At 40.1% G+C, this 22,904-nt stretch overlaps 2 protein-coding genes across 4 annotated transcripts in view; one reads left to right on the forward strand and one right to left on the reverse strand.

The window, feature by feature from the left end:
* Positions 1 to 1,409: 1,409 nt before the first annotated feature.
* On the reverse strand, positions 1,410 to 6,076 carry dcaf8 (DDB1 and CUL4 associated factor 8). The gene is made up of 9 exons (XM_086087393.1): positions 5,975 to 6,076; positions 5,803 to 5,897; positions 3,743 to 3,853; positions 3,363 to 3,493; positions 2,532 to 2,639; positions 2,315 to 2,445; positions 2,041 to 2,160; positions 1,846 to 1,962; positions 1,410 to 1,517 (listed from the first exon to the last, which is right to left on the reverse strand). Exons 1-9 carry the CDS (start codon positions 6,074 to 6,076, stop codon positions 1,410 to 1,412), a joined length of 1,023 nt encoding a protein of 340 aa, XP_085943519.1.
* The window catches only part of LOC147180952 (guanine nucleotide exchange factor VAV3-like), a 56,235-nt gene continuing 35,834 nt past the window's right edge, over positions 2,504 to 22,904 (forward strand). For all 3 annotated transcript variants that reach the window (XR_015094787.1, XM_086075332.1, XM_086075340.1), the window contains exons 1-12: positions 2,504 to 6,240; positions 7,352 to 7,955; positions 13,176 to 13,400; positions 16,500 to 16,616; positions 19,078 to 19,136; positions 19,304 to 19,369; positions 20,324 to 20,432; positions 20,528 to 20,623; positions 21,667 to 21,735; positions 21,815 to 21,918; positions 22,538 to 22,637; positions 22,743 to 22,838. Coding sequence is in view for 2 of the 3 variants with exons in the window: in XM_086075332.1 (XP_085931458.1) it covers positions 6,236 to 6,240; positions 7,352 to 7,955; positions 13,176 to 13,400; positions 16,500 to 16,616; positions 19,078 to 19,136; positions 19,304 to 19,369; positions 20,324 to 20,432; positions 20,528 to 20,623; positions 21,667 to 21,735; positions 21,815 to 21,918; positions 22,538 to 22,637; positions 22,743 to 22,838 (1,650 nt within the window). In the remaining variant the exon portion in view is untranslated. The remainder of the gene's footprint in view (positions 6,241 to 7,351; positions 7,956 to 13,175; positions 13,401 to 16,499; positions 16,617 to 19,077; positions 19,137 to 19,303; positions 19,370 to 20,323; positions 20,433 to 20,527; positions 20,624 to 21,666; positions 21,736 to 21,814; positions 21,919 to 22,537; positions 22,638 to 22,742; positions 22,839 to 22,904) is intronic.

Genomic DNA, 22,904 nt, shown 5'->3' on the forward strand with positions numbered 1-22,904 from the left:
GCTCAAAAATTCGCATGGTAAACCGAAGCAATTGCTCTCAAAGCAACTGTTGAGTGAAGGGGGGTTAAAGAAAAAGTTCTCGTCCATGGCGCATGCAGTGAAGGTGGTGAGCGAACACTTCCTGTCAAAGATGGGAGTGCAGGAAGAGGCTGAAGAGAGAAGAAAATAAAAATCACCCCTGACAAAAAATTCAAATCACTCTTTAGTGCATGTGTCAAATGTCAACATCCCTGATTCAAAGTGCACTCAGTAGTTCAGGGGGTGAAATCAGCAATTCTGTGGAGATGGAGCTTGTCGCTACGTTGGGAAGGAGGGTGGCTACGTGCTGGTGTAAGTTTGGAGGCAGCAGAAAAAAAGGAACATCGGAAACAACTTGACGTCTTCGTACAGTGGCCAGCATTCTGCACCATCACTGTCTGATTTGTGTGTGTGCGCGCACCAGTGTGTCAATAATACCAAAGAGTGCATGTACGCATCACGGTTACCAGTGAAAAGCAGGTATTGCCGTTCTGTTTACATTGGAAATTGGAAATGCATTATTTTTAATGGTCAATGGCTCTCTTGTGTATGTATGTATGTATGTATGTATGTATGTATGTGCCCAATTATATACTGTATGTCCATTTTAGGGTACTGAAATGTAAATCCTGTATATGCATGGCCAATGAAAAGCATCCACATTCAAGTTTTGAGGGAAGGGCCTTTTTTTGGTTTCGATGCAAAAAAATTACCTAAATTTGACCAAAACAAGTGTTTTTGTCTCATTTTCTGAAACATTTTTGTGCAACAAACAAAATGTATACAAATTCTTGGTTAACGTCCCACTATTTGTACTCTTAATTTTCCCCATTGTTGTCATCATTTTTTGAAAAAAGAAAAAAAAATACTGCATTTGGAAACCAAATTTTCCTCCCCTCAAAATAGTTGGTGTGTTTTCTAGACACAAAATGACAATTTGTTGACAAACTGTTTAGATTTTCATTATTTTTCCAAATATTTTTGTTCTTCTTTTGGACACAAAAATCAATACATTTTGTGCTTGTTTCTTTTTATCAAAAACGTTTTCTTTTTTTTAATTAGCTGATTGTTTATATTTATCTGATACATTTTAGTTTTTTGCACAAAAGTAAGAAACTATCGCTCCCCTACTTATAATCTGATGACACACACGTGCCACAAGATAAACTGCCAGTGTGTTAATAATGCTTGCCTATGTAAACAATTTGAGAGCATTAAAGTGTATTTGTATGCATGTACTGTACGTATCCTGGCTGTCCATTTGACAGCAAAAATTTGATGAATTTTTCTTCCTTTTTTATCCGAAACATTTTATTTATTTTTGACCACATACCTGCTTTTCACTGGGCGTTATCTGTATGTAATGTATAGGTGTATGGTGCGTGTGTGGCTCAGGAGGACATGCACTGGACATGATCCGGACCCCCTTCCTCTTCGTCAGAGGTGTCTGGCGAACTCCAGGACTCATCTGTGTCGGCATCGGCTCCCTCACGTCGGGTCTGTATTGAGACAAGAGGAGAGGAAGTGAGCTATACAGTACAGTTGCGCCTTGAGATATTCATTTGCGATCACACTCGTATACCAAAGCGCATATCTCAAAATCACCTTTCCCTAATGAAATTAATGAATATTGTACTAAAAACTGTACAATTCTTGAATGTAAAATTTGTGCATCCTTATTTAATGCTCCAATTCCATTCATTGTGCTGCTGCTCCTGGTGTTCCCATCCTGGCCACCGGGAGGCAGTGTAGTATTCATACAGACACTTGTATCTCAAGGCCCACTTAACAGTACATATATGTATATATGGATATCCTCAGTCTCACCCTCGGGGGCCGTCTGTTCCTCATGTGTCTCATCAGGAACCACAGCAGCTGCGTGTCGTACTGGTCGCCGTGCCGCACGCTGTCCTCATCGCGATCCCGCTTGTTTTTCTTCATCACCTTCAGGTAGAACACAAAGAAAGCCACGTTTGGCTTCAAGTGTGATTGCTAAAGGAACCTCAACTGAGAAGCTGATACCTCCTTGAGGCCCTTGAGTCCAGTGGGGGTCTCTGCAGTGGGGGCCCACAGCTTGATGTCGTGGTCCAGGCCGCTAGTGGCCATGCCAGGCAGGTGGGGGTGCGGCTCCAAGCAGTTCACCTGTGTGACATCAGGCCATCAGTCGTGTACTAAACATTTGGACTTTTCTTTGGACACAACAATTAAAAATAATGATTTGTTTATATATTTATATTTTATTTCACGCTGAATGGCACTTTTCCCTCTAGCGCATAAACAGACAGCCCGTACTCACCACGCCGCCTCTGTCGCCCTCCATGAACTGGACGATTCGGGCTGAGTGTTTGTCCCACAGGTAGATGTGTCCGCAGTCGCTTCCGCTCACCACAAACTCGCTGCGCGGCCCGTAGAAGTTGACGCCCTTCACTGTCGGGGGATTAAAAAAATATATATATAATATATATAGGATTTGGCGGCAACTGATACGCATTTGGTCGGACGTGTTGTCCCACCTGTGGCATTGTTACGGTGTCCCTTGTATCTCCTGCAGTAATCGGCGCCGTCGCTGTGGTTGGAGTCAAATAGGTAGATGTCCTCGTCGTTGTAACTGGCTAGTAGTTCTATACCAAAACAATAATAAAATATATAGTAAATACAAAATAATATTGGTGGAGGGTGGGTGTACATTATCTGTAAAATGCCGTCATTCTGTGCATTAATAAGTAGTGACTCAAATTGAGTAGCGAATTGGCTGTTGAAAACAAACAGCGAATCAGAATTTGCCCATTTGAGTCAAGACACAGTCTCCCTTTATCTACGGGGGAGTACACATGCGTGAAAGTTACGTATGCGGTTCATTGAAGCCGAATCCCGGAAGTAATTCTGGCAATACTTGGCCGGCAAATGCCATCCTAGCAAAGACAATATTTAGCCTCGCTATTAGCCAGCTAACGCTGTGCTAGCAACAAATGAAAGGGAGTTGAGATGAACTAGCTTCGGAGTAGCTAGGATGAGGTAAATAAATGGATTTAAAATGGGAGCACAGAGAAAAAATATCATTTGCTGCGCCATTGGCCAGTGGATTCCTGGAGGTTCAAGTTATTTTTAAATAAAAAGGTTCATCGTTCCGTCTGTTGACGCGCCAATGTAGGCTCCACTACGATACCTTGATAAGTGAATATGGCTTTGTAAACATATGATTATATAAGTGCATCCCGTTTACCATTTCGATCAAATCCGATTTTTCATTTGTTGGACTATGAAGTGCTATTCAGCAAAAGTACATTCAAGTTGATTCAGTCACCTGTGGCTAATTGCGTGTTTTTAGTGGTGTGCCAACCGACCTGTGCCGTCATGGCTGTACACCAGGCAGGTTATGTTGGTTTTGGACTCGCTGGACACCAGATGCGAGGGGCAAAACTTCTTCAGCACGCCATTATTGTCATTCTCGTTGATCTTCCTCTGGTCGTAAATCCTACGGAGCAACAATGACGTCTAGGGCAGTGATTCACAACCACGTGTATGTATACACTGAATTGCTTTAATTTACATACTTATCTATCTATACCCGCAACATATAGCGACAGTCGGACGAGATGGCAGAAGCTACAATTAACGTGTATTTGCATGTTGTCATTCATATAACAGATTTGTGTTGAAGCAAACAGGCCCAGATTTCACACTTACTGGGGTTATCATGTTGGTGGCCATTATGTGTTCATACCTGACGTACTGATCCCTCCCGCCAACGGCAAAGTGATGAGTCTTGGCCGGGTTGACAAAGATGGTGTAGAGGCCCACTTTTTTGTCGCCCTCCTTCACCATCACCAGTTTGCTGCACAACAAAGGGAACAGGAGGAACGTTTTAACGGTGGTTTGCACAACAAACGATGGTGTGTGCACTAAGGGTGGTGTGGCAACGACAACAGCACACGCTCAAAACCCGGAAATGACGTCAGCCATGAAGGAGCTCGAGGTTGAAAGTCCATTCATTACTCATACCAGAAATTTTTTTTGCCCTACTTTGCGTTGCAACACAGAGTACCGAGTGTTGACATCGACACAGTAATAAGTTTCAAAATCACTTAAAAAAAAAAATAATAATTTAACTTTCCATTTTATTTTTTACTTGTTAAGCTGATTTTATTACATAAAAGAAAATGCAGAAATGTCTACACGAAAATGCTAGATCTGGATGAAAAGAACCAGAGAATAAATAAATATAAAACTTTCTGACCCTTTAACAGGAAATCTTTACTAGTGATTCACCGAATATTCGGCCACCCAAAATTCTCAGCCGAAAATGGCAAAAATTTGCATTTTCGGCATTCGGCCGAAATAAAATGGCAGAAAGAGGATGTTGTGACGCAAGCAAAAAAAAAAAAAACAACCGCTGCAAGTGTCTGTTTGAATTAAACACCAAACACAATACTGAGCTCTTACGAAAAAAGAAAAGAAAAAAAACACCCAACACAAAGAAATGTATTTATTTTTAAACGTTGGTGAATATGTGAATGTGCCGATTTTAAGTGCGCCACATTGTGTCCCGCTCAAAATAGCCTACAAATACGTCATCCGCACCGCACGCATCCGTGCCCGCCGGTGCGAAGTACTGTACATTGACTATAAAGTGCAATTGCACCGCCAGAAAATGCTCAGTTGCTCACCCCGCGTTTGCTGTTTAATGTACCATTCGCCAACATGTCTCTGATGTCTGTGGTGTGGACGCATTTCAATTTATATTGTGCTTTGTTCAAATGCGCTTGCTAAATAGGCCTAACTATTATAATAATATTATCATTTTAATTAATTATAATAAATGAATGATAATAAAAAATTGGCATAATTTTGGTTTTCAGCCAAGCATTTCTCATTTTCGGTTTTCGCTTTCAGGCCCAAAAATTTAATTTCGGTGCATCCATAATCTTTCACGTTAAAAATCTCTTCAGATATACTTCCATGATGGTTTTTACACCTTTACAATCACCATCACTGTGAAGTGGGATTCAATTAATAACATGATATGAATTTCAGGCCACATCGCTAAGCCCTCAGTCTCTGAAGCAGTTAAAAGGTGTATTCAAGGATCTTTTCGAAAAGTAGAAGCCAAACACTTTTTTTTTTTTAAATGCGCATGCGGAAGACCACCCTACCAGCTTTCCTACTCGTCCGGGGGAAACGCCTATCAGATGTCGGGAACGTGCGGGCTCATCTTCATCGGTCTCTGCAGCCGGCCTCACTTCATAGACGGATGTCCTCTTGCGGCTCTCAGCCATTTTCAAAGTATGCGGTGAGATCGGTGGAGCTACGATGAATGGCTGAATCTGAAGCTCACATGCTACAAACACTCAAAGTGCGCATGCGCAGCTAGGAATGAGCACGCACGACGTCATTACGGCAGATTGACGGGATCGAGAACCAATCGTTAAGATGATCCACCAGGACGATGCAGCAACAAAAGATCCTTGAATACACCTTTAAGTATTTTATGTGCACTATTACACATAATTGCATATTATTATATATACACATGTATGATGGCAAGAAATAGTTAATGCTTTTTTGAAAAAGGACTGCCTCCCTCACGCAGCTTCTTTAATGTCCTTGCATTATTTTATTTTATACCTATTTATTTTGGTATGATGTCATTTTCTGTAGTGAATATTGCACTGAAGCTTGATATGATGAAAATCCTGAATTGAATTAAAATCGAAATATCTGGCAGAAGAGAAAAAAAAAATCATCCAGCCCTAAGAAGCACTATTTTAGACAACTAGCGCTCACTTAGCAGGACGGTCAAGCCGCAGGTCGATTCCAAACACCATGGCGTCCTCCCCCGCTGACAGAAAGGAGCACGGCGAGTCAGGCTCCAGGGCTAACTGATAAAAAGAAGAAAAAGAAACTAAATAATAAGTGGCAATGCCACATTTGGAAGTGTGTGTGAGTTGTTCTGAACCTTGTGCGCGGCCCCTTTGTGCTGTGCCACCCTCTTTGTGTTCTTGCAGCGTTGGGTGGCGGAGAGCTCGGCCACGCGAATCTGCCCATCACGGGCGCACATGGCCAAGGTGGAGTCGCCGCTGTGAGGGAGGAACTTGGCCTAGTTGGCCAAAACAAACATCACTACGTGTAATGAAATGAGCAGGAAAATTGCACCAATCCTTTTCTATTTGTGTTATTTGTCAACAGGTGAACTATCGGCAGTTGTTGAAGCTTAAAGATGAGGTAAGCGTCTAAAAGATTAACTCCACGTGTACTTTGTTGTTCTTTGTGATGCGAACACAAAAGGGTACCGGTGCTGGCAACCACGCACACGTAAATAGAACGACAGTTACGTATGTAACTACGGTTCTATGAGTCCCGAACGACCGCCAGATGGCGGTGCTGAAACCACGGAAACCCCCCACGCGCATGCATCACTCTGGAAAAAATTCATTAAAGGGCATTTCCAGGGTTCCGGCTGACGTGATCCTCATGTATGAAAGGGGATCGTAGCTGGAACCGGGTCTGTCAGAAGCTTCTCACGCAAAATACAAGGGCTCTGAGTGACAAGCAATGCTGGCGGTCGTTCGGGACTCATAGAACCGTAGTTACATACGTAACTGTCGTTCTATTTCGTCCCTCCCTGCCGCCAGGTGGCGGTTCTGAAAAAGCACGGAACGCCGAATACCAGCGATAACACGAAGACCCGGGAAAGTGTACCTCACCGTAGGACTGTGAAAAGGTCCACATTCGAGGACTCACTGGGTCCCCAGAAAAAAAAAAGAAAGAAAGATTTGAAAATAAACACAAACATTTTTTTTTAAATCATCAATCAAGGATACGAAATAACCGTACCAACACTAGCGAGTTGTATTCAAAACAAATCAAAGCAACCGTAGGCAGGACGTCAACACTCGCTGACATCCAGCATACGTACTGAGCTGCACTCAGCGATGAGGAGCGGAGATCATGTAAAGATGGAAGGGGAGCTCCAACGTCCATACATATATTTCAAAAGTCAAAAATACACAGAGTCATCGCAGCCAAGGGGGGCACCCCGCTGCCCCCATCAACAAGATCACAGGCCACCAGCGACGGTGACGAAGAACAGCGGTAAACACAGAAAGGGTCAAAGAGACTCGGTTCCGGCTACAATCCCCTTTTATACATGAGGATCACATCAGCCGGAACCCTGGAAAGGTCCTTTTATGAATTATTTCTCGAGTGGCGCATGCGCATGGGGGATTTCCGTGCTGTTTCAGTAGGGACGAAATCGAACTTGTTGTGACTTGGAAAAGTGTGAAATGCGTGAAACCTGAAAGACGTTGCTCTTGTGCCCGCTGTCGAACTCCAGCTCGGCGCGCCGGATGGCCCAGTCCCAGATGACCACGCGGAGGTCGTCGCTGCCAGACGCCAGACGCGTGCCCGACGGGTTGAAGTGCAGCGTGTTGACGCAGCCCGAGTGCCTCTCCAGCCGGCCCTGCAGCTCCAGCCTCTGCACCAGGCCGCGGGCGCCGCACACGCGCCTCACGAACTGCTGCGAGTCGTGGCCGATTTCCCTGCAGCGCAGCGAGGGGATGGCGCGCCACGCTGGCCCGCGCAGGTCCCGCAGCTCGGCGCCCAGCCACGCCTCCATCGCCGCGTCGTCTTCCTCGTCGTCTTCGTCTTTCAGCTCCTCTTCGTCGTCCTCGTCCGAGCTGGAGGAACGATTGTTGTTATTGCCGCCGCAGGGTCTGTTCCGCTTCCGGGCGGCTCTTCTCCCGCCTTCTTTCACCCTCTCTTGCCTGCCTTCCTCGCTCTCTCTTTCACCGTCCTCAGTCAGAGAGAAGAGGCCGCTGCCATCCATGCTGTCAGTGTCTTCCTCCTCCTCGTCATCCTCCTCCTTCAGCTCACTTTCCGGCACGTTCCTGTCACCAGATGCTTCTCCGTTGTCTTGGGGAAGAGCAACACACATGGAAGTTAGTGTTGCATAAAGATAGACCAATATTTTCAAGGTCGATACCTATGCCGATTATTAGTGATGTAACGATATCCAAACATACGATATCACGATATAAAGGTCACAATACGATAATTATCACAATATTGTGGGGAGGTTGGCGATACAAAAAATAGTCACAATATATATATATAAAAAAAAAAAAGAGCTCATACAATTTTTTTTTGTATGACCTCTTTTACTATATTGTGCTTTTGTACATAACAACAATGCATATAAACCACTTACAATCTCTAATAACATTTCATATTGAGGAACTTGTTAATGCACGAACACAATGAGTTCCTCTACATATTGACTCAGTTTACAAGCATATTACGTTCCCATTAATTTGACCATTAGCGTGAATTTTAAACATAGATGGGCCAAAACATGCATTGTGAAAATTTAACTGCACTAGAAGTAGCCACCAGAGGGTGCTCAAACTGCACAAATGGAAATCAACCTGACTTTTTTTTTTTACCAATTTGCTCCCAAAAACATATGAATACATTCTATTTTAAATGTTTTAAGTGTCCCAAAGACTTATTTATGCGTTTTTTTTAAATGCTAGAGCTTACAGAAAGGCTTTGATGCAGCCTCTCAACTGCAAAGAACGGTTGAAGAAATGGTAGTTATTACACACGTAGTTATTACAATGACCAGCAGGTGGTAGCAGCGCATAGGAGATGAACCAGGACCAGGTTGGAAAAAACCCTCAATTCTAAATAGATTTGTGAATAAAGATTCAACTTAGCCATAAAAATATTGACAGCAAAAAAATTTTTTTAATACAAATGCCAATCTTTTACTTTGTTGTAATGTCTTAAAGCATGTTTATTGAACATTTAATTCAAAACACACTTTAAATATTTATATATATATATATATATATCATAGACAATACCAAAATGTAAAAATACCTAAACTAATATACTTTCAGATTTCTTTGTTTTAATAATGTCAAAGAAAAACAAAAGGTTCCCAGGGTCAGGAGTATCTATTATAAAGTCAACTGAAAATTTAAATAAATAGCTCCCTCAGTTTAAAATGGTATTAGATTGACCTTTTATCTGCCTTCAGATTTTTCAAAAGGGCCGATACCGATATCCGTCAAAATTCACAATATCGGCGCCGATAATCGGCCCTATCCCTTGCTGCATTCAGGAAAGTGGGCCAGTTCAGGGTTTGACTAAAAAAAACTGTAGTGGGAAGATTAAGTCTCTTCACGTGCACTAAACGGCTGGTTTAGCAGTGTACATTTTGTTCATTTTATTAAAAATTAAATGCATGCACCTTGAAATCTCTCACCCAAAAATGTGTTTTCTTTCACATTCTCGATAAAAATGCATCATGCATAATTTCAGTCCTCATTTTTTAGTACTCTGACATTCCAAAAATACACGTTCTTTTCATTACATTCTAAACTGTCCATACAGCAGATATAAAAAGTCTACACACCCCTGCTGGAATGCCAAGTTTTCATGACATAAAAAAATGAGAACATAATAAATAATTTCAAAACTCTTGCCACCATTAATGTGTCCTATAACCTGTACAACACAAATATTTTTTTCCAATTGCGGGTAGAAAAAAATAACTCATAATATGGTTATATGCTCGCCCTGATAACTGGGGATGTAAATAAATTCAAAATTAACCAATCACAATTACATTCATGTTGAATTGAATTGAAAGACAATCTAAATTAACTTGTATACTGAAATGTATGTAGTCACACCTTGAAGTCCCCTGCAATTCACGTGACATCACATCTAGTTAGCTCTTTGCAGACATATTTTGCAATTTACCTACAAATTCTATCATATCACCCAAGTGGTAATTTTCAGAAAAAGAGGAGTTTAAAATGTGGATTTACCATCGTGTTTGGCTTCATCTTTGCTCCCACAGGCGTCACCGTCTTTGTGATGATCACCCCCTGCTTCTTCCTCTGCAGAGACCCCTAAAAAAAAAACAGCAGTGGTTAGAAATGAGCTTAAATGGCTACGACAGGTGGTTTCGCAATCGAGTTACCGTTGAGCGACGTGGATTTGCCTTCGGTTTCTGCCATGACGTTCGTGAAGGCGAGTCTGTCACACATGTATGAAGGGGGGGGGGGGGAGAGTCATGTCTCAAAGTCGTCAAGTTGACTGTAAAAGTTGAGCATCGTCGCATTTAGTGTGTGCGTGGGAGGCGTATGCAACCTGCTAGTCTGGCTAACCAGCGGGCTAATGGCAGCTCAATTTATCCTCACACTCTTTGTGACGGCATCGTTAAAACTCGGTTTGACGTTTACAGGCCCGCTGGCATTAGCATGTAGCTAAATAGCCTCCGCGCGGTTGGCAAAATATCGGCAAATACGCGACTGTCATAGGTGTTGTTGCAAACACCTGTTTGGTCACACACACACAACAGCTAACTGAGCTAACATGTTGTTGTTGTTTTTTACCTCGACTTGCAGGCCCGACTCAGCGCACTTCTTTCCCCTCTCTTCTTTAAAGCTCAGTACGTATAATCTTTTTATTTGGCAGCTTTGCGATCTTCACACCGCGCCTCGGCCGGCCAAGCTGAGACAGAAAAGACGCCGCATTGTGCGTCAAGTTTTCAAAAGCAACGAACTAAGCAGCGTTCAAACAAGGTCGACTGCTCTGTTTATGTTTTGACGGTTCAGCTTCTATTTTGGGGGTGCGGAGGGGGGTACTTCCGGTTACGGGATCGTTGACGTTTTGTTTAAAAACCCGGAAGTAGCACTAGCGGAAGAGACAGAATAATCAAAACAACATATATGTATGTAATGAATTTAATTTTGACATGAAAAACACCCACTTGTGTTTTAGTTCTGCTACTATTGGGGAAGGGGGGGGGGGGGCGCGGCTGTACCGGTTAGAAGTAGTAACAGAAAAGAAGCGAAAATAAAAGTAAGACCTCTTGGTTACTGGTTACTGTTTTCACCTTTCACCACTTACTTGTTAGTTCTGATTTATTTATTGTCTCTTTAGTTTTTGTTTCATCACAATGGCGCATTTATGGTACAGCTTTATTTTCACTTTGGTTGGTTTCCGGTGATATAGTCAAGTTATTTTTAAACTCGGAAGTAGCTGCAGCTGCAGAATAAAAGTAACTTTAAAAATAAGAGCTTTTATCTTCATAATACTCTTTTGTATCTCGTTGTCGCTTTCTCTCTTTGTCTTCTATTTTATATACGCGAGTCGTCTGTCCCAATGAAACTGTTCGGGCCTTTGTTTGTCGTGGTTTGTGTTTTGACAATTTAGTTTGTAGATACACTTAAAGCTTTTATTATTTCATACTTCCGGTGACATATTTAGCCCATTTCAAGTGACCTAAAGAGATGCTGAACAGTGCCGGCCGCCGGGTATGTGGTGGTGGTGGTGGTGGGGGCGGGGAGGAGGGGGGGGGGTCACATTTAATGCATATATAGCAAATTTGAGCTTTAAACTAGTCCTCTATGAAGTGCTAGTGGCACTAGTGCAGTGAGCAAATCCTTTAAGAGACACACCTTGTAGTCCCCTGCAAAAAAAATGTTTTCTATAAATAAAGGCGCAGACTAAAAACTTTTTTTTTTTAAGTTATTCTTTAGACTAAAAACAACTTTAATAGTTATTATTTATAATCTATTTATTTTGTTGTTGTTGTATTTTTAATATTAATAAGGATAAAATGTTATGCAAAAGTGTACTCATAATTTTATAGTTATGTTGGAGAATTGGGGTGGGGCACAAAGTTTTCTTCCTTAGGTAGGGCGTAAAAGAAAATAATTGAGAAGCACAGCTATAAAAAGTGTTGGGTGTGTTAAGAGCAATTGTTTTCTCCTGAAAATAAAATCTGGTTTGACCAGGACATAGAAACAGTAAACACAAAATAATTAACCTTTCTAAAATACTTGCGTTAACGGGGCATAACTGCACAGACTGCACAAGTCATCCAGTCCAATGCAGTGATGAATACTAAAACATCCGGTCTGAAACAAGATGGCTTCCTTCCTGTGTTTATGTCCGGGTCCTAATGATTATACTGCATGGGGGTCTCTCTTTCTTTCCTCTATGTTTACGGGAACTCAGCTTTTATCTCCCTATGAAAAAAGAAAAGAAAAAAAGTTTAAAGTTTAGAGCTGGACTTGCACTTCTTACTTGAGAGTCTTTGGCCAGTGTACACGTCAATCAATACATGTGGTTATTGTTGCTCAGGATTAAAGATTAAGGTGTTTACATGCATTTTTAAAAGTCGGCTTTCAATTGATTTCATGCTATATTTATTTTGCTGTTGTTTTAAAGTCATAGGATCGTATAGTATTTATTTATTCTTTCAAATTTGAAATAAATGTTGAATCTTATTAACATACTTAAATAATGTACACAAAATATATACAGTAAGTATACATATATGCACAACAATCCAAATAAAGTGCAACATTTAATTGTGTTTATAGTGCTTCTCAATTATTTGCCTTATACTACTACTACTACTAGTACTACTACTACTACTAATAATAATAATAATGACGACGACGACGATGATGATAATAAACCCTAAATGCTGCATTGTTTTTTTCTGGGGTGCATTTTTGTTCTACCCATAACAGAAGATAAATATGCATAAAAGGCAAAGAAAATGCAAAATATCCAAGTGCGAAAAAAGGAAATAAAAAATGTGAACAAAAAAGTGAAACATTTGAGCATTTGTAAAGCGCTTTGAGCACTTTATGGTGTAGATAAAAGCTGTAGGCTATATAAGTGCACTCTATTTATTACTTCCAATTATGAAATAAAATAACTGCAGGCTTTTAAATATACAATCGTCGTTTAAAATGTAAAGTAAAATTAACACTACTAAAATTTTAAACAATTTAAGCACAGTTTCATTAGAAGACACAAACGTTCAATGGTTAAAAATAAAACAATAAAAATGAGGAAAAACACATCAAGTTCAGTTATTCCCCACAGACCTAAACGTGAACGTAAAATAAATAAGTAGCAATATTTAGTTGTGTCCTTCCGGGAAAGAGACAACCACCTCCGCGGAAATGTCACTTGAAGGCGCTGGAAATGGGAGGGAGGGGAGGAGCTTTGCCCACTTTTGACCCACATCACTTAAGTTGATCCTCACTTGCGCTGCTGCGAGCGACGCAGCTGTAGTCATGCGGTGCTTTCCTGCGTGTCAACTTTGTCTGTTTTCAAACTAGTTGACGCACCGCCCGGCCGTCATGGAGTACTGGAGGCAATGCGCCGCTTGGCTGATCGGCTGCAGGGTGCTGCCGGTCAACCATCGCGTCACCGCGGACACGGCGCAGGTGTTCGACCTGGCGCAGACGCTGCGCGACGGCGTGCTGCTGTGTCAGCTGCTCAACAACCTGAGGGCGGGCAGTATCGACCTGAAGCACATCAACCTCAGGCCGCAAATGTCCCAGGTACCCACTATCGAAAACTTAGTCTATATAGAAGTAATAGAACCCCTAGAGCAGGGAATCTTTTAGTTATTGTTAAGGTATTTTATCAACAGTATCAGACAGTATCACATTACAGAAATTGTGCAGTAATGAATGTAATAAAACCGGATGTCGAGATACAGTACGATACAATACAACATCGTTGTTGTTTTTCAAACAATATTGGTAGTAGGGGTGGGAATTGCCTAGTACCTGGCGATTCGATTCGTATCACGATTCATAGGTCACGATTCGATTCGATACCGATTAATCCCGATACAAATCTATAAATTGATTATTGCAAAAAAATTTTTACTCAAATTTGGAAAATACTAATCAGTAAACTTGTACATGTACACTGTAAGATTTGTATGAAAATGTATTTATTTATCTGAAAATTCAGGTTGCAGTTTGTTTCATGTTTGAACAGCACTGAAATAAAATATTAAGGCTTAATGTTCCATTTATATAACATTCTTCCATGCTAAATGTGTGAATCCTAACCCTAAGTAAGACGTTTTGTTGAATATTCCCATAAAAAATGGATGTTTAAAAATCGATTCGGCCGCAAAGGATTCGAGAATTGCACGCTGTAATATTGCGATATATTGCCGAATCGATTTTTTCTAACACCCCTAATTGGTAGTATCACAATATGCCGTCTATGATATTGTTGTATTGATATATGATGCTCAAATATAATATTTCATTTATTTCCCAACAATATTGCTAGTATCCCGATACAGCGATTGCATTATAATCGATTTTGGCTATTCTGTACAAGAAAACCATGATACCATACATCACGATATCAACGATCCAGTTGTATTGATACCATATCATCAAACAAGATACTATTGCTGTGTTTTTCCAATAATATCGATGTTATCATGATACAATGATCGTGTGATGATCAGTATATTGCAAGAAACCATGATGCATCATCTTATGATACTATTGTATTGTTAATGTAAAATAAAATATCAAAATATAGTGCAATATTTTTCCAAAAAATATTGACAGTTTTGCGCTAAATAAATTGCATGATAATTGATATGAATTGATAAAGAAAGCCATGCCATGATATACATGATCCATATTCATTAATACTACATGCTACGATCAAACAAATATTGCAGTTTTTCCAACGATATGAATATTATGAATAGTATCACTATGCAGTGATTATGCAGTATTTGATACATTAATAGAAAACTTTGATACATCACAATATGTATGATGCCGTTGTACTGATACTGTGTGATACAATATAACATGATCATAGTGTTTTTTTTTCTCAATGATATCAATAGTATCACGATACAGCAATTGCAAAGTAATCAAAATACTGTATAGGAACTAAACCATGATATGATGCATCTTAATATGCATGATCCAATTGTATTGACAAACAAAATGATATTTATCACTGCATTTTCCCAGTGATACCTACTTTCACAATACAGTAACTTGATGATACATATAGCCATGATAAAATACACCATGAAATGATGATATCGCGATAATGTTCCAACTGTACTGATAGTCATGAAACAGTGATTGCATCATACTCGCTTGACTGAAAGAAAACAAAGTCGAATGAAAAGCTCCGATTAACATAATAAAAAAAAAAAGTCCAAATCATGTACATTTGACTTGTCTTATGAGTTCCACTGGAGAGAATATTTTTGCGGATGAGTCCACAGTCAAGACTTTACTTTAAGCACGTGTAGTTGAATAAATGTGAATAATCTCACTTAAATGGTTAAAATAACTAACTAAATAAAAAAAACACTGGATCCCTTCTAATTTGTCCCGCGCCTCTCAGGGGGTCCAGATAACATCCCGACTTTGATCCACCCATTCGACGGGAGCTCTTAAAATGTCTTCAGGAGTCATACTTTCTGTTACCAGGCCATGTTAAACTGATGTGCCATAATTAATGCCAGGAGATAATGTGAAATTGTGTGGTCAGTTGAATAGCCCTTAGACGCTGCGGTAAGGTTTTTAGCGCGGCCCTCTTCCTCTTGTGTGTACTCACTAGACTGTGATGGCAAAACAGTAGGATAGCCCGCAGCTGTAGGAGCAAAAAAACAACAACATAAGCCCCCTTTCACGGTGACCCGCTATCTCGCTGCGTGGAGAGCCATGGCATCGGGGTCAGTGGAGCGCAGTGTTGCTTTTGCCAGATGCACACTGGGACTTTTATTTGTACTGTACGAGTCGAAACATGCACACAACATGCTGCTACTAGTACTAGCACTACTACCGGTAACGAGGGGTGTTAGGCAATTAACATTTTGAATGGTAATTAATCGCATGACTTCAATACTTAACTCGCGATCAATCGCAAATTTTATGTCTGTTTTAAATGTACAATAAAAAAAAAATGTTTTCATACTCTTTTTAACATAAAAGTGTAAAAGAAAAAAAGTGAAACTAATAGAAATATGGCTGCATCTTTTAGTCATTGATACAGTCATTTCATAATTCATAAAATTGAGTTGAAATTAAAAAAGAGTGTGATATTGGTTTGTGTTGAGGTCCTTTTTTTGCCACTAGATGGCATAATTGCATTTTTAAGACGTTGAAGCGAGCTCAGTGTTTTTCTTTTCATATTAAGAGCCATCTAATCTTTAACATGAAGTAACGTGTGAAATTCTGCACATTTTTTAAAATGTAAAATACAACTTGACCCCAGTCTCCACAAATATGTGCATTATTATAAAATGTATTACTGCTAAATTTTGATAATTTTTATTTACAGGCTTTCCAAGTAAGGGGTGGTCATTAATCGTGTGTTAAAAAAAATTTGTGGTGTTAAAGGAACTTTAAATTAACTCAAAATTAATTCACAAATTTTGACACACTACTACTGCTACTCCTACCTCTTTTTTTTTCTTTTTTTTTTTAAACATGATCATCATCATTTATTTCATATTATACTATATTATTAGTATTTTTCCAATTCCATTTTTATTGCATAGCCTCTATAAAAATGTAAATCTCTAGACTTCAACTAACATACTCCTCACGTTACAAAATGGAATTTAACTTTCATGCATTTATTCACCGTCACAGTTTCTGTGCTTGAAGAACATTCGCACCTTCCTGATGTGCTGCTGCGATGCGTTCGGTATGAAGAAAAGCGACCTGTTCGACGCCTTTGACCTGTTTGACGTGCGCGACTTTGGAAAGGTGACATTCACATTTATTTAACCCCTTCAATATATAATCGCACATGCTTTTCCATGATGGATGAACGGCATATACTGTACTGTATCTCCAAAACGTGGCAACGGCTTAAAAGCTGAGCGCTGGCATGCATTTCCCAAGCTATTTTCTTTTAGTTGAGTTGAGGTCCAAAGAAGCTTCCAGTTAATCTGATAAATCCACACACACTGCAAACATGTACTGTACCAGGCATCTTGTACAGTACTTCATAATCTCAGTCAAACAACCTTCTGGCAAGGCACCATTCACTGCGTCAGGTTCGTCCTGGATGGATGCGATCCAGACGGGGGAGTTTACAACTTGAGCAAGTGGAAATTTGTGTTGCTGTTTTTTTGTTTTTGTTTTTCTCAGAAGGGAACATGTGAGAAATCAGACGCAGGATAATCCACATTTTGTCAGTGATGCCAACTGGAGGACGAGAAGATGCAGCATTAGAACACTTGACGACAACAAGACTAACCTACATTACACTGACCACATGAAAACATGCTTTATGCTTCTACTACTACTAATATATATCGTATATATAAATATATAAATAATACACCCATACACATATGGTATACATACGGAACCAAACAACCCCATGCTTGATGAATTTGCCGATAAAAGAGATATGCCCCAATACTTGTGTGAACGCAGTGATGGTGTACGGCACCCTCAAGAGAAGAAGTCACTCTCGGTTCCCATTAAATTGCGTCATGTGAGCTCACTTCACTGGGAGAAATGTTTTTCTTCTTCTGTAATGAGTGTCACACCGCTAAGAGGAGACGCTACAAGTGCACCTGGTGGACAAGAAGCCACAGCAGGGTTCGCACAGGAAGCGGCACGCAGGCAGCCTGCTAGATGAAGACCTCATGAACCGCCTCTTCAACTCGGCTCCTTGACTCTTTAAAGTTTGAGAACCTTTGAAGAAATTGGACAGAAGAAGTAACTAACTTAAATGTTATGGCTAACTGTTCAAAAGTGGACATTAATATGAATTAATATTAAATATTCAAGTTGCTGTGAATAGGACAGCTGCTTGGTTTTATTGCTAATGTTAGCATATCTATGGATGTTCCTGCGGTAAATGGATGCCTTTTTTTTTTTTGCTAAGAAAGCTGCGAAATGAAATAGAATTAAGTCAAATGCAAATTATTTTTCAAATTCAAATGTTAAAAAAAAAAGTATAAAAATAATCTTGTAACCTAGTACAATAGTCTAATTATTTGGAATAACCCAATGGTCATCTTCATCATCATCTTCTTATTATTATTATTTTAGATGTCTACTTTTTTTCAGACTGATGCCAGTACGAGTACTTAACTCGTAAGTAGTCACCTAAACCACTAGTACTTTTGATACATAACCCCACCCCCCTAAAAAACAATCCCAGATTTTAAAAGCAAGACACACACACACACACACACATACATATATATATATATATATATATAGAGAGAGAGAGAGAGAGAGAGAGAAGAAGAAGAAAAAGCCGCCATCACAAGTACCAGTACTTTGAAATAAGGCTGATAATACCGATACCTGGTAATAATATATATTGACATTATTAAAAATATTTGTATTATTATTCAAAAAATGATAAAAAAAATTTTAATTCACAACTAACACACTCCTCATGTTACCAAATGGGTCGTGAATAAGATCTCGGATTGTAATTTCACAAAAATTACTACTTATACTACTACTACTACTACAAGTACAAGTACTACTACTACTACTACTACTACTACTACTACTTACTACTACTACTACAAGTACTTGCTACTACTAAAAGTCCTACTACTATTGCTAAAAGTACTACATGCGTCTTTCCACCTTGCAAGAGTCAGCAGTCCCATTCAAAATTTCCGCGGAAATTTTTCTAGTTATTATTTAATTTGCAGTTGGACTGTTTTACAAAATCTTAAGTAACAAAGTGCATAAACCCCTGGGACAACACACTATTATTAAAGCATAATAATAATAATAATAATAATAATAGTAATAATAATATGCCCATTGAAATTCCCATTTTAAATAATTAAAATGTTATTTAAAATTTTTAAAGCTGTAAGCAGTGGTCATTAATTCATTCAGCAGCTGTAGAAAATGTGAACATTTTTACCAATTGAACAGCTGCTATTTTTTAATTTTATTTTTTTCATGAAATCCTACTAATTCCCTTGAAAATATACATATTTATAACGCCAAATTAAGATTGCTGTGCCCCCAGCTTCCCCCTTTAACTGTCATTTTCACTGATGATAACAATCACGGTTTTGCGGCGAGTGCACTGTGAAACCAACATATGAACTTTGGTGCACAATTTTGTGCTTTCCAAGCTTGACTAAAACGAGCCCTTATTACAACTTCCCTGAATGGACGTGACTTTAATGTCACATCTTTATGCTCTAACATAAAATTTTCAATGTTTCACCAGGTAATGGACACTTTATCCAAGCTCTCGTATACAGCGATAGCCCAGCAAAGAGGATTCAAGTAAGTTGTTGTTGTTGTTGTCCAGGCTGCTATTTTTCCTTCTATAACCACACCGCGTAAGACTTGGATGTCTTTATCCTGACACCCGTGCTCACTTTAACATGCATCTCACATATTTGCATAAATAAACACTATCCTGCCTTAAACATTTTCCTTGTCATTTGCAGGCCTTTCCCCACAGAGGAGAGTCTAAAGGACGAGGACATTTACAATCACCTGGAAGACCTGATTGAGTATGTATGAGATGTGACGTCGCTTCCACCACCCCCTCTCTCTGAGGGTTCATTACTGCTACATAATCATGTCAGCGCGTGTCAGAATTGGCTCGGACCATCATCTTGGCTCTGCGGGGCTCTGCTCTGTTTATTTGCTATTATCAAAGGAAATGAATGAGTTTGCATGACATGCCTATTAAAAATTCGAGATCAGGCAGTGGGCAAACTTACCTTTCATCAGAGTTATGTGTTATGGCCTGTTACGCCACTAGGGGGCACAAATGACTCACTTTATGCTTGGACCTTTATCACACAAGTTTGATCAGTCTCCGACCTCCGAGCTGGGTTTTTAGTTTCACGTTTAATGGCAAGTCATCAAATTTTGCTCTGCCCACACAGTGGACCCCTTAAAGTGACCCTAAAATGGCCACTGCAAACCAAAATGGCAGACTTTCTGTATTTTTGGGGGTATGGGTTCTTGAGAGTGTTCTGTGGGTCTACCCATGATAGACATACACCGATTTCATGTTTCTTAATTCAACTGGCTTCAGGAGTTGAATCTTCAAAAAAAATTCCAGCGAATGCTATCAATAAATGCCAATTTTCAGCAAAATTATTCTAAATAAGCTCCTTCTGAAATGGCAATGACTTTTGGGGGGGAGTTTACTTGTGATAAACATGGCCGAGTTTGTACTACATTTCATGTTGCTAAAGTGAAACTTGCTTGGGGGTCTAGATTTCCCAAAACTACAGACATACCACAGAGTGTAAATTTTCACCAAAATGACTCAAAAATGGGTGCTCAGAAAAAAAATGGCTGACTTTCTGTGTCTTTAAATATAGAGATTCTTCTGGTTCTGACATGCCTATCAGATTTCCTGCTATTAAGTGAAACTAACTGAATTTTCAAAAACAATCCATGGGATGTTATCAAATTTTAGTTTGACACTTCTTTTTTTGTGGTGCTCATAGTGAAAATGCCATGGAAGGTGAGGAAGATTTGTACGCGGCAGTATACAGCCTGGAAGAAGACTATGCAGGGGGAGAGATTTACGAAGACCTCATGAGAACCGAGCAGCAGGTACACAAATGAATACTGTATTACTGTTAGCAGCTGGCTGAAAGTACTTTCGTTCCCTTTGTTAAGATTCACAGCGAGTCTTTCTTTCTTTCCAGAAGCAGGTCGAGATGTCAGACGTTCGCAGCTGCTGCCTCTCCGAGATCAAGCAGACGGAAGAGAAGTACACGGAGACGCTGGAATCCATCGAGAAGGTACCGGCGCTGCCCTTCTGATCTTGCAAGAGCACGATCAAACGTGCAGTTTTTCCGCTGTGTTGACATTTGTTATTGATTGGCGGACACTTTTAAGACAATATTTAGTTTGCCTTGAGTGTTCTGGAAAAAAAAATGAAGCATCTCCAGAGATAAAATTGATTGTGAAATGTCATGTCATAATTCGGCTAATTTACATACCACCGTTAATTCTATCTATCTATCTATCTATCTATCTATCTATCTATCTATCTATCTATCTATCTATCTATCTATCTATCTATCTATCTATCTATCTATCTATCTATCTATCTATCTATCTATCTATCTATCTATCTATCTATCCATCCATCCATCCATCCATCCATCCATCCATCCATCCACCCACCCACCCACCCACCTACCTACCTACCTACCTACCTAAGCTATCTATCTATCTATCAAGATGGGCAGATAGATAGATGTACAGCTAGCTAACTAGCTAGCTACAATTTCATTTAGTCTAATCGGGGATGGTGGGATGGATTGTGTGGACCAAACCATTTTCGAGGCAAGGGGGGAGTTACTGTGGCTATAGCTATCTATCTATCTATCTATCTATCTATCTATCTATCTATCTATCTATCTATCTATCTATCTATCTATCTAGCAAGCTAGATAGATAGATAGATAGATACAATTTCATTTAGTCTAATCGGAGGCGGTGGGATGGATTGTGTGGACCAAACCATTTTCGAGGCAAGGGGGGAGTTACTGTGGCTATACGTTTAAATCATGTACGAGTGTGATTATGCGCTTTTGATGTTAGTGGTTGTCCAATGGGATATTTTGTGGTCGCCTATGACCGTGCCTATTTTATTTATCTATCACTCGGCCCACTTTTTATGTCATATTATGTAAATTTCCTGCTCGTGCAGCCCTAATTTGCAATGCCGCCGGCCTCCGTTTGAGTGCTGTTATGAATTAATACGCATTAACATTCATATTGTCTCCAGCAGGTTGCATAATGACGCTTATGTTTGTGTGTGTGCGTCTTCTCACAGTATTTCCTCAACCCGCTCAAGAAGTTTTTCTCTGTGGCTGAAATTGACCAAGTGTTTGTTAACATTCCAGTGAGTTTTACTCTTATTATCATTATCATTATTATCGTTTTTATTCTTAAACGTTTCAATGCCTTCATACTCTCCGCAGGACTTGGTGAAGGTTCACAAGAGCCTGATGGCTGACGTTCAGGATTCCATCCTCAACAAGAACGCTTTGAATCTCTACCAGATCTTCATCAGCTACAAAGAGAGGTTTTCTCCTTTCACGTTTATTCAAAGGAGTTCACAGGTGTCTTAATCTTTAATCAAGAATCAAGAAATGCATAACTCTTGTTAAAGTCAGCTTTGCGAAGGCAGGCTTGTCACGCAAGTGCTGATTGCTGAATGGGGAGTCTGACTTTTGTTACCTTGACGACTGGGGCTGAAGGCTAAAGCTGGAGGGGGGAAAAAAAGGGAGCACCTGTTAAGAAATTACAACCACTTTAACTCGTAGCGGCAGCAGTTCATAGACTCCATTGTGTGTATGTGGTGCAAGGCCACATCATCAAAGACAAATAGCAAATACCCCTTGCACTGCCGCCGCGTCAACAACTTGACCTAGCAATCAAGCTTATCAGGAGCTAAGACTGTTAGCTATTGCTCATTTGCAAACACATTGCAGTGCTGCTGACCTCTTTGGCTTTGGCATGACAACGGTAAGCACCCGACAGTGGCTGGACTCGATCACTTGAAAGTTGCTTTGGATCTTCAGCCAGCCTTGCCGATCAGGTCATAGGTGGAGAAACTCTGTGGGGGGCAGTTATTATAAATGAACCCCACTGTTATGAAACAAAAGTCACAAGTCCCCTTTTAACAGTGGATTGTCTCACAGACTTCTCATCTATGGCGTCTACTGCAGCCGCGTGGAGATCGCCATCGCAATGCTGGATCTAATCTGCAAGGAGAAGGAGGATGTCCGGCTCAAACTGGAGGTCGGGATTTCACAAGCTCTTGAAAACTATTACACAAACATCAAAGCAGTATGAAATGTTCACAATTTCTTTTTCCAGAATTGATCATCACACTTATACTTGCAGGAGTGTTCCAAGAGGGCTAACAACAGCAAGTTCACCCTGAGGGACCTGCTTGTGGTCCCCATGCAGAGGGTCCTCAAGTACCACCTTTTGCTACAGGTAGGGATTTTTCAATGCACTTTTTTTTTTACCTCCCCCAAGGAGGTGATGATTTAGGTCATTCTC

Source organism: Leptonotus elevatus, chromosome 1 (assembly GCF_054856555.1).
Source record: "Leptonotus elevatus isolate MCC_2025b chromosome 1, RoL_Lele_1.0, whole genome shotgun sequence".
In the NCBI taxonomy this organism is placed as follows: domain Eukaryota; kingdom Metazoa; phylum Chordata; class Actinopteri; order Syngnathiformes; family Syngnathidae; genus Leptonotus; species Leptonotus elevatus.